Here is a 12908-nt window from a genome sequence, read left to right on the forward strand (position 1 = left end):
GACAAAACGCAAGCAAATTAAGAAAACATCTTCATAAATTTGACAACACATGCGCAGCATTAAGCAAACGTGCTGCAAATACACACAACACAACCAAATACACAAACGTGCTGCAAATACAGAAACGATGCAAGAAGAAAAGCACACAAACTCCGAAAACAGAAACGACGCAGAATGGGGTAAAAAATCAAGCTATTCCACTTAGCGCTCCCCCTAGAGGCCTGTAGAACTTCTGTTATGTAATATGCAGCGGGGGTTTTTTTGCATTTGTTTTCAGGGATTGTGTGCTTTTCTTCTGCATTGTTTCTGTTTTTTGGGTTGTGCGCTTTTCTTTTTGCATCATTTCTGTTTGCAGAGTTTGCGTACTTTTCTTTTTGCATCGCTTCTGTATTTGCAGCGCGTTTGTGTATATGGTTGTGTGTATTTGCAGCGTGTTTGCTAAATGCTGCGCATGTGTTGTCAAATTTATGAAGATGTTTCCTTAATTTGCTTGTGTTTTGTCAATTTGCGTGTGTTTGCCCCTGTCGGCCACCGTACACATGCATTTTAGAAAGTACAGTAATATCACTGCAGCAACACTATTATGACATGATGCAACAGCAATGCTACTGGATTAACTGATTAGGGTCTGTTTTCACTCAAGACAATGAAAACAAAGTGTTCTGGAATGCTTCAGAGACTCAATTTGAAAATGAGTTGCTCTTTGGATATTAAGTTTAAAAAATCTAATTTTCCCGTGGTAGGTTTAGAGCTAAAATTAAAACTTATTTTCATTAATATTTAGTTTTTTCTAACAATCATTTTGTTTATAAACCGACAAATTTAGTGAAGAATATCCATCACAAGTTAGAGTCTGAGGTGAGTTTTGTGTGACCACCAGTATTCAAAGATATGCAATTTACAATAATATGAAACAGAAAAAAAGTACCACACATGACAAGAGAATGTTTTATATCATTGCTTGATGAATTACTTAAACACATGAGTGATTACCAAAATGGTTGTCTACTACCTGATTAATTGACTAATTGTTTAAATATTGGTTAGGTCTTTTTCAACAATTTACACTTGCATGGTTACTACATGCCACACAAAACTAAAGTCTTGTGTATGGGGCCAGCTTGTTATGTGCCTCATTCAAGGGCACCTTATTGACTGTTTTAGGCCTCTACTGCCCCAGGCATTTCAAAGAGAAATATTCAAGGCATTTAAAAATCTGTTAAAAGTCCTCTCTTCTAACTGGCTAACCCTCCAGAGGCATCTGAAACTATTTTTAAAGTATTTTAAAGGCTGTGATTATAGCATTATCATTCCACTATAGCATCTTCTCTAAATCAAGCTGACAATGAAATAAAGCTTTGTCTGATTCAGCTCTGACTAAAGCTCTGTGCCTTGATTTAAAAAGAAAGCGACAGCTGACAGAAAACTAATATTCTGTTGAGGGATTTAATTAAAGTCTCTGACGGTACTTTTTAATACTAGTGATATGTGTAAAAATAAGAGACAAAGGACTGACTGCATGCTCACGTCAATATAGAAAAATACAGCCTGACAAACTCCTAACATGCACCATGAGGCCGTATTGGCATGTTGTGACCTGTATTTCCCATCAGGGATCAATAAAGTACTATTCCACCCCAGCCCTGTGTTAACTAGTGTTAACTATTAAGATTTGGCTAAAAACAACTCATGCATGGAAATAGAAGAACAGGGAAGTGGGGAGCGTTTCCTTAAATGGGCATCATGTGGGTGAAACTGAGAATAGAGACTAAGTTGATAGAGAAAGGCTTCTTGTCTGTACTACTGCTTTCACACGGGCCGTATTAAACAAGGAACTTCGGGATTTCTCCTGTTTTTTTTGCACATTAGTGTTATACTTATGTACCACGTGCACGTAGTTGCCAGTTTATTAGGTACACTCAGCTAAAACTAATGCAGTCGTTTTGGCCACCTCTCTTTAAAATTCTGTACATCCTCCAAAAATGGTCATACAGCTGAATCAACATCTCTAAAACAGTAAAGGAACATTATAACCGTCATGACGAAAAGGTTTATTGGAAAACTGTTGTACTGTGTATATGTGCCTTTTTAAATGGTGCTGAAATGATTAATCAATTAACAAAAAATGTATTTGGAACAATTGTGTTTGCCAATTAATCGTTTAAGTAAGTTTTCAAGTAAATAAAACAAATATTTGCTATTTCATGATTCTCAAATGTGAGTTATGCTGTTTTTTTTATTTAATTTTATGTCACTGTTAATTAAACATCGTCGGGTTGATGTTAAGTGTTTGATGTGAAGATGTCACCTTAGTCTCTGGGAAATAGTAATTTTTACCTTTTTATTATTATTATTTTTTTTTACATTTTACAGACTTAACAAAGACAACATATTAATCAAGTATGAAGTAGTCATTATTAGTAATACAATTATTTGTGATAGGACATTTCTTTACTATATGTGTTGGTGATGTCTCAGCCTCTCTCTTTTTTATCTTTCATAATTTTACTCTTTTCTCCCCTTTCAATCACTGTATCATGTGTCTTCCAGGTTTGCGGGCGTCCCTCCTCCTCTCTGCGTTCTTCATGCTGTTAGGAGCAGCTTTAAGGAGCATCCCTCTGACAGACCAGCATTTTAGAAAATGGTAAGACTACTCTGTGAACATTAAAGTGCTCATATTATGCTTTTTGGCTTTTTCCCTTTTCCTTTATCGTGTTATTTATCTTTTTGTGCATGTTATAGGTTTAGAAAGTGAAAAAGCTCCAAACTGCTCTATTGTAGTCCAGCCTTTACTTCCGTGACAAACGTGCGTCCCTTTGTAACACACGTTCTAATGCTCGCCTAGCTGCTAGCGTGGCACGCCCTCAAACTCTGCTTCTGACTGGCTAGTTGTCCTTACCTGTGTACTACGCATGTGCGACTCCCAACAAAGATTGAACAGAAGTCTGATGCCTCACTCTGTAGCTAAAACAGAGACCTCAACACACAGGGTGAAAAGAGGAGCTGCAGCAATGTGCAGTACAACAGAAATATGGTGTTTTTTTGAAAATTAAACCATGTAAACCTATTCTGGTCCAACCTCCTAAATACAATTTTGAACCTGAAAATTAGCATAATATGAGCACTTTAAGGTACCAGATGGTTCAATGAGGCAACTCATATGAATCTTTGAAAGGTTTTGGACAGGAGGCAGAGAGTGACCCATGCTCCTCATAATTTCCATAATTTGATTCATTAGACAAACTTTTCAAACTGAGTGCCAGGACCAGCTATGTACATCAGTTTATTGACAAACGAGCTGCTTGCCAAAGTTAGGACCTCTCCTTGTCTAATGAGTTCCTCATGATTTGTGATGTAGCAGATATGATTAGTAGATTGGTGGATTAGTCAATTCACAGAACATTTATCAGACACTGTATTTTATAATTGATTAATTGTTTCAGTCATATTTCAAACTGGTTTTAACTTCTTAAAGTCGAATATGATATACTGAATATCTTTGAATGTGGACTGGATTAAACATGTCATTTGAATGTCCCTTTGGGTTCTGGGAAATTTATAAACAAGACATTTTACAGACAATTCAGAAAATAATTGACAGATTAATCAATATTGAAAAAAGTTGTTTACATGCTCATTATGACAGTGCACTAATAGGTACACCATTAGCCATGTTTATCATCTTAGTTTAGCATGTTAGCATGCTAATGTTTAATGTTAATTAGCACTAAACAAAGTGCAGCTGAGGATGATGGGAATTTCATTAGTTTTACAGGTATTTGGTAATACATTTTCAAAAACATTTAAAGGTGCAATATGTAATACTGACAGCTAGTGTTTAAAATACTTACTGCAGTACAAATTCAATCATCAAATTCAGTCATCCCCAGACTCGAAGTTCACAGAGGTTGCCAGGCTGAAACCGCAGCATCCACAACAATGTTGCTAGACGGTTGTCTCACATAGCCAGACATTACTTCACGGCACAGCGGAGTAGCTTACGTTTGGTGCTGGGTATATTGACAGTCATAAAAGCCCGTGCTCACGCGGAGCTCTGTACCCAACTGACAGACAGTTTTTTTCGGCTTAGAATTACGGTAGGAACCGCTAAAAACAACAACCTCGCTGTCCTCTCCACCCAACAGACAGACGCACTTCCTAGGCTTAGAATTACGGCGGGAACCGCTTAAAACACAACAATCTTGCCGTCCTCTCTACCCGACTGAACACACTTTATTGGCTTAGAATTACGGCAGCAATCGCTAAACACACTGCAAACTCACAGTCCTCTCTTCCTGATTTACAGCCTCCCTCTCTTGGCTAAAATAACTCACTGTTGTCGGTTACGGCCGCTGAACAGGCTACATGTTGTAAACAGCCGTGGCCCGCTTGCCTGGTCCTCCGGAACGTTAGCAGGGTTAGCATGGCAGCTTTAGCCAGGACCAGTCAGGATCACTTTACTGGCTGTGTCCCAATTGTTTTTGCGAGTAATCAACTCGGGTATTCAAGCTAAATAATTCAGTGTGAGTACACAAATGTTGAAATGACATAAAATGCCCGCCCCTTGTAGCCGTGATAAATTAGCCTTTTTAGGTCGGGTAGAATCTATCTCTGTTGATCCCATTCGTTTGTTTGCTGCTTCCATGGCTGTACTAATGTTACAGCCATAGCGCGCTTGGTTTACGTATTTACAGGTATAGCTGGCAACCCGGCCTGGCTGTCAAACTGGGTAGTTGATAACAACGCACAGGCCAAAACACAAACAGAAATTCCATCACGGAACGGAAATTTCAAAAGGACTGGCATTAGCATTGTTCTCAGAAAAGATAGTATTTCAACTTGGCATGTTTCCTTAATATCTGATGACGCATTGGGGTTATTTGGGGATTTATTACAGTAAATATATTACATATTGGACCTTCAAGGGATCAAAGTAAATTAAAAAATAATCTGTCATGATGGCGACAAATCTACCAAATTGTATGGCAATCCAAACAGTTGTGTGGACATTTCAGTCTGGACCAAAGAGGTGGACAGACAGACCAACATTACCATCCATAGCCGCTAGCATGGCTAAAAGTATAAGTGACAGGTGCTATATTCAGCTGTATTGATTCTAACCAAGGTCCAGTTTATTTTTCTTCAAAGTAGAGACCTGTAACTGGTTAGAGGGACAGACCTATGGCATTTGGCTGCCAGAGAACAGGATTCTGAGAGACAGCTCAATACTGGGTGGATCCTTTGCTTCTTTTTTGTGTGTCCTTGCCGTCGGTTTCCTCCCATATCAGACAGCACTTTGACAGGCCTTATGTGGAAAGCATAAAAGAATCCCATTATTTTTAGTGTTTCATTCTCAACTTACTCATGAGCTCAGAGAAGGTCATTTCAATTATAATGTGCCTTTTAAAAATGGAATTGCATTGAATATGCTTAATGATTACTTTTGGGCTCATAAAATATCAATACATAGAGGAAATTATATTTCCACAGAATGAATCGCATATCACTTTCACTCCATGGATTTGAGGATTTCTTTCGAAAAAGTGTGGCTTTTAAGAGCAGATAAATCTATTTTATTTCTTAATTTCTTTCTCTCCGTGTTTCTTGAGGCTGTGGTTAGAAAGCCATCAGTGGAGTTAACAGCCAATGGTGCAGTGATACAGGCTTAATGTACGGAAAATAAAATGTTAAAGTATCTTAAGGAGGAAGAGGTGATATAATCATGATTCCCTTGTGGGAGTGTCTATGCTGAAAAAGGGTATTTACAATTTGCTGTGAAATGTCAAGTTTTGCACCCTGGATTTGTTGCCTCTCCGTTAGGGGTGTTGGAATTCATCATTACATCGATGCATTGCAATGCGGACCTGGGCTATTCTGCATTGATACAGTGACAGACCATAATCGATTATTGCCTATTGATGTTACTTGTTGATTTCCCGGTCGCTGCTTTTTTTGTTTTTGCATTTTGTCTGTTGTCTGCTGTGTTCTAGTCTATATCCTTGACGTTCCACTTCCGGGATTGCTCCGGTGCCGCAGGAAATTCCGCGTGATGCATGTCTTTTCACCAATGTCCACCAATTTCCTTGCGCTTTCTTGGTGTTGGAATTCTGAACTCTGGTGGATTCATGATGACCATGGTTAACTGCTCCTCAGATCTCTGCATGGTAAACTGAGATAGCCATCTAGACTATCTGTCCAATCTGAGTTTTCTCTCGCACGACTACTTTACAGTGGCTCCGTGCGAAGCTTAGCGGCGCCCACGACAATTGTGATTGGTTTAAAGAAATGTCAATAAGCCAGAGCACGTTTTTCTCCCATCCTGGAATGCTATGTGGACTAACCAGACCCTCCTCCGCACTGCAGAGTATGGATGGTCTGGCAAAGCGAGACTAGCTGTGTTCAGACTCCGCTACAGTCAGGAAGTGTCTTTTTCAAGAGCAGATACAATAAAATGGGAGTTCATATACAGTATATCTGACTGCTTAAATTTGTTGATTAAAACCATGTGTAGCAATAAATAATAATATTGAGGAGGTGACGCATTGGGATGTTGAATCGAATTGAATTGTTGACAGGATAATCATAATCGAATTGAATAATGAGACCAGTGAAGATTCACACCCCTACTCTCCGTGTGGTTGTAGCATTCTCTATTCGTGTGTTTCTAACAGCTCATATTAATAGCGTCAAGGGTTCTTTCCACAGCCTTGAAACAAGAGTAACATCTCTCTAGGGCTGTGCACGATTGAAGAAATTCTTAGTCGACTAACACTCATTCAATTGTTTCGACTAATCGATTAGTTGATTTAATCGACAGATCTGTAAATCGGAGTTTCTCCGCAAAGAGTCATGCAAAAGCACCACTTTAATTCTTGTGTTTACCAGATATGTGCTCGTACGTTTCTTGGAAATAAGTCATTCAGCATGAAAAAAGCATAAAACATGACTAATCGACTAAAGAAATCTAAGTTAACTAACACCAAAACGACCGATTAGTCGACTAAGAGGGAGCAGCCCTACATTTCTTGGTTGTGTTTTACAGTGGCAACTTTTACAGGCCACACAAGGCAGGGACCTTCCTTTACCCAACAAGAAAAGAGCATATTTTTCTGTGGAAACTTTTTATTTCACTGGGAAATTTGGCTGTAAAAACTTTAGCTTAAATCAAACGTATCCTCTGGAATTTGTCATTGCTTTTAGTGGAGTGGCTATGTCCTCAATCTTCAGGACATGGTATTTACCTGGCTGCATAGTAAACCACACTCCCAATTATGGACCCTTTTTTTTATTTCATGGTCTTCCAGAAATTATAGAGGGATCTAGCTGGAGTTTTATTCTTATCTGTAAATCAAAACCCAAATCCAGCTATAGTCTACAAACTATGTGTTAAATAGAACCGTGACCCCTTAAAAGAGTACTTCAGCAATTTTTATATCGCACTTCCAAAAAGTTTTAGTCTAGTACTGGATCATACATCCCATAACCCAACTCAAAAGTGTTGTCTTTAAATTTCCCCTGCCTGGTTAATGGCAGTTTCTAACGCAAGCTTAATGTTAAAAATGTGTAGTCTCTAACTCCGAGCCACAGACAGCATTACACAACTGCTTCCACAAGTGAATTCTCCATGTGTAAAATTGGTGGAGTTTCCCCTCTTATGATAGCCTGTAGATCATTGATGGCAGTCAGTGCAACCACAATTGTTGCTTTGTTTTAAGCCCATAAACTTCAGGTTCACAACACCTGGTAACTCATGAATGAAGGTGTCTTCACAAACCTCCTGAAAATGTAACTTTGGGCTCAACCTTTCTCCTGACCCTTGTACAACAACATTCCTAATGCAGCTTCACTTGACATGTGTGAGGCTTTTACTGTAAAGGAGAAATACAGTCAAGTAGAAACAGGGCTGCAAAGTCACAAGAAACCTTTTCCTCAACTTGTTTGGATATCCACGGGACAGGATTGTTTAGCGGTCAAACGTACACTTCAGCATCAGTGAAGTGCAGTCAGTGCAGTACAAAAACCAGTATCTCCAACATGCTTTAAGTCTCACCCCTCCTGAATCCAGCCATACAACAGGTCCAGAATATATCAGTTCTTAGTGGTTGCTAGCGCACAAAGTTTAAGGTAGACTTGATGCAAGCTGTATGCTGCTGTTTTTCCATTAGATAATGAGGAGAACCTTTCACAGCCATGACCTCAGCTCTTTAGATACAGTATTCAGAGTGGAAACATGATTGCATAATGAGAGCCATGATAACATGCTTTACACAGCAAATGTTACTTCGGACACAGTTCAGCCTAATTTGCATCTTAAATCTAATAGGTCATAACTCTTGAAGCCATATTTTAATGGATGACATGGTGGATTATCTCAGTGAAGTACAGACTGATATAACCATGTATAGCTCCCTGGATCACCAGTAGATGTCACTCTTTGCTTTGCAGTAGTGGAGATAACGCAGTATCAGGCTGTGAGAGCTTTGATTAGTGACCTGCGTCTGCTGCTCTGTGTGCCGGCTTCCATAAACAGGATATTTCTGTCCTATCAGACATATTGGTTTTGATGATGGTTCAGATGACCCGAGAGACAGGGAGGGGGCCTAACAAAACAGTTAAGTCTAGCTGGCTCCAGAACTTTGAATGTGTGAAGTTCAAGGGCATTGCAAGAGCGTTCAACACAGTATTTGAGTTTCCTGCTCCCCTGATCAGTAGACAAATGGCAACCGTGAGAAGAAGTTCCCTCGACAGCCAGCCCCCTGCGGATCTGTGTTTGTTCCACATGCCTTTTCATGTTTTTGATAGCCGATTACTACAATTTATTTTCATCACATCCTCTTGAGGAAGTAAACTGCCTCTTTGTTTTGAGTTTTTAAGATCCTTTTTAGGAAATCAAAGGCAGTTGTGGAAGTTTCTCTCTTGTATAACCAGGATCGTCTCTGTAGCGGTCACGTTTGAAAAAGATCTGAGTGTTTGTTTTGTGATATTCAGATAAGAAGAGAAAAGCCACTGCTGCATCAGTGGTCACTGATTAGACCTTGCTGTGATTAGGTCTACTCTCAAATCAGAGACATGAAATCCTTACCCTCTCTTGTGTTTTCAGGCATTCACTCGTTTCTCTGGCCCTCTGTCTCTCTCTGCATCTCTCTCTCTCTCTCTCTCTCTCTCTCTCTCTCTCGCATTTAAATATAAACCAGCTGTGTGATTAATAAGTGTCTATCAGTAAGATCTCAGATTCACTCAGACACTGTCGGATTGGCCATGAGAACACACTGTGGGTCCCGCTGCAGGCGGTTACATTACTGTGACGATTGCTGTGGTGTCATTTTCAAGACCGAATTGGCCTGGCCTTTTTGTGATGGCAGAATTGGGTTTGTCAGCCCTGGCGGACCAGAAGCAGTGGCAGGATTTCACCACAGTGCTGCCTTCTTTGTCTCATCCTCGATCAGATTCCGTCTGACAGGGTTCATCAATACTGATTAACTTAATCATCCAGTTAAAAAAAAAGCTGCTCCCTTTCCTTTCTTTCCTTCTCCTGCCACAGTGTGGCAATCCTCATGTTACTCACCATCCATCCTTATCACCTGTCACAGTAAAGGCAATTTTTGTAGTCACATCCATCCTGGGAGCAAAAAGACAGTAAGACTGGGGACTGAACTTTAAAGCTTTAAAGTACTGACCAAACTTTGTGATCCAAAGTTTTAAAAGCTATGACGTTCTGAAAGCTGTGTCCAAATTGGTCCGATTATGTTTATTTATTCAGATACATGAACTAAAATTATATTTTTACGTTGCATTTTATTTACACAAAGTTCAGCTTATTGTGTTGACACAAACTTAAAACACTAGTGGACTTTAATAGATTGGCTTGTTTTGTTTGGCTAAATCTTTGAAAAAAATAAGATCGAGACAAAGGTATCGTTTAGGCCTCTGTACTAAATATGAGATCACACTAGATCACAGAGATGTTGTTTTAAATTACGCTGAGTATCTTTGTTGCTTTGATAATCAGACAAACTGGATTTGGAATAATCATGATGTCTAATGAGAAGATACAGTAGAGCAGGTGTATCAGTCTGGTATCTGGAACATTCCCAGGCCTAAATGAGACTGTAATTACAGGATGTGCTCCAAAACCTGCCGGTTGGGCGTGGTTTCCATTCCATTTCAATTTGGCACACAAAACGGAACATGCCGACTTGAATCAACTGTTCTGTGCAGCAGGTAAACAAAATACCATGTGTCATCAAGAATAGAGTAGATATACGTATTTCCCATGGATTGTTGTGGCTGAATCCAAATAGAAAAAGTACTGTATTGTCTCTACCAACACTTAAAAGCTGTGAAAAGATTAAATTAACCCTAACTATGGCATATCTACCACCTGCTGCTGTTTTATTCTCAGCTGATGAGGTTCAGCGTCATACCTGTTGCTTGCACTCCATTCAAGTGGGTTTCTCTGCCCCTATCGTCACGAAACAAGTGACACGCCACTCCAGCCACTGCGATATGCCTAGTGTTGTAGTTAGTGGTAAACAAAGTGCCATTTTGTAATACCTTAACTTTTTCAAGTGATATTCATGCCTGAAGACAACTCGAACACATTGAAACATGCCACAAAAATATAGAATCTTAACATTGAGCACAATTCTATGAACACTTACTGTATATCCTTGTCTTTAACTTGTTTTTTGGAGGTACTTTGCACACTAAAGATCATATTCTGGTTTCAGGAAACCTGTATAAGATCAGACATCTTTGACCTAAATCACGTGGTGGTAAGTTTGTAAAACAAAGATATCATGACAAGTAGTGTAATGATGATCTACATGCTGAAGTGAAAAGTGCAACACCGGTGGAGGATACATTTTATCGCTTGTCAATCTCGTCTTCCATCACTCGAGGAAAATAGTGAAGTGGTAAATGCATCAGTGTCCTGACACTGGGTTCTTCCCTTAGTTGCTGAGGTAACTCACTTGGCACAGAAATGAAAGAAAGGATGGATGTGGAGGAGGCAAAGAAGTGCCTGCACCAACACAGATGACCAGATGAGAAACCATGATCATGTTTAGAGTCATGTCTACAGGGAGATGAATAACCAGGTTATTCTGTGTTCCATGAAAATGTCATATCCCAAATATGATCAAAACTATGGGGAAACATACTCGGACATACTTAGATGTCATCATGGAAATTCACTAATCTGTAATAGAACACCATTGAAAACTCTTGTTTGGCAATTGAGCAATAAAGACGGAACACATATAAAGAAATCTACAAAGAAAGGAGTAGGATGACTAAAAAGTAAGAGCCACAGAGTATTTTAGAAGGTGCTGGTGTGTAGGCTGAGATGTGGCAAGGAGATATATGGTGAACGAAATATTCTCCAATCAGTCTGTCACTGACCACTGCACTTTGTATTCTGCCATTTATCTGTGAAGCCTGGAGGCAACAGCAACGTTAAAGAGAGCTAGAGGGCAGAGAAGTGTAAGCACACGGTAGAGACAAACAAACAAAAAAACAAACTGGTATATGCCTACTGGAAGTCAGAAGGGTTTGCTTTTTTAAATGTAGGGCTCGGTATTGAACCTCAATACTTTTTATTTATTTTTATTTATTTTTTTACCAAACTAAACACGTCCGAGCACATGGTGTTGAAAACTTTAAAAAAACAAAAGATGTTCAAATTTGTAATCTTGTTTACCTATTCTCTAATCACATAGTTCCTAAAATATCCATATAGATTGCCAGCATTAGACTGTTTACATTTAGGCGAAGTTCATGTGGTTCATGGCTATTTAATTTAAGACATTTCACTTTTTAATTTTCATTTAAACAGTTTTGAAGGGGGCTGTGTGTGTTGAGGGGTCTGATGGCATCAGGAGACATCTCTGAGTACATCTGTCTCGCACAGCTCAGTCTAAAGGTGCACAAGTGAGACAGTAACTCTCAGGGGCATGTTCTTAATTCCCCAGAGACGATTGCACCTTATTTCCATTCCCTCGCCTATCATTATTCCATTACATATTATTAACAAATGCCTCATTACTCCATGTCTTTATTTTAACTTAATAAATGCACTGAAATGAGGCTCATCGCTGCAGCCATGTTTGATTGTCTTTGTTATTTAACAGTGTAATATCTGATAAAGTGTATTAAAATGGGGCCCACACAAAAGAAGGGTTTACATGTGTCAAACTCAAGGCCCGAGGGCCAATTCCGGCCCCTCACAGGTTTTGATCCGGCCCGCATTTCAATTTAGGTTAACAATAAATTTAGGCCCACGTAATTTTTGTCTCTTTTTTCCAAAGTTTTGGGTGCTTTTTTTTTTTTTTTTTTGACATTTTTGATGCTTTTTCCGGTGGTTTATGCTTTTTTTTCTTCAATGCTTTAGGCACTTTGTTTTAACGTTTTTGACGCTTTACTCAATGTTTTGCCACTTTTCTGGAAGTTTTTGGCGCTTTTACAATGTTTTTGGCACTTTCTGATGTTTTTTTTTTAGACAATTTTGACGCTTCATTTCAGCCTTTTTCCAACTTTTTTGCCGCTTTTTTCAACGTACTTGTCGCTGGCTGAGGAACTTTTTTGCCGAACTTTTTGGGGACTTTATGAGGCCCAACATGTAAGTGAGAATACTACAGTATATGAGACATGCAATACTAATATTTGACTTTTCCTCTTAAATAAAAGCATGTCAATAAACTCTACATGTCTGGCCCTTGATGTGGTTCTCATTTTCCAGTCTGGCCCTCTGGGAAACTGAATTTGACACCTCTGGTTTACAGGGTTTGCACCTAAAATTCGCTAACACAGTCTTCAGAGTCAAAAAAAGAGTCCTAGACAATGACTATGATTAGGTTGTTTTATGATCTTTTTAAGGCGTCTGTGGCTCAGGTGGTAGAGCAGTTGCT

At 39.1% G+C, this 12908-nt stretch overlaps 1 protein-coding gene across 1 annotated transcript in view; it reads left to right on the top strand.

The window, feature by feature from the left end:
* Positions 1-12908, top strand: part of slc49a4 (solute carrier family 49 member 4) — a 48165-nt gene that overhangs the window by 2843 nt on the left and 32414 nt on the right. Inside the window, 1 exon segment of the mRNA XM_039817692.1 lies at positions 2551-2644. Within this exon segment, the coding sequence (XP_039673626.1) occupies positions 2551-2644 (94 nt within the window).

This window comes from Perca fluviatilis, chromosome 12 (assembly GCF_010015445.1).
Source record: "Perca fluviatilis chromosome 12, GENO_Pfluv_1.0, whole genome shotgun sequence".
In the NCBI taxonomy this organism is placed as follows: Eukaryota; Metazoa; Chordata; class Actinopteri; order Perciformes; family Percidae; genus Perca; species Perca fluviatilis.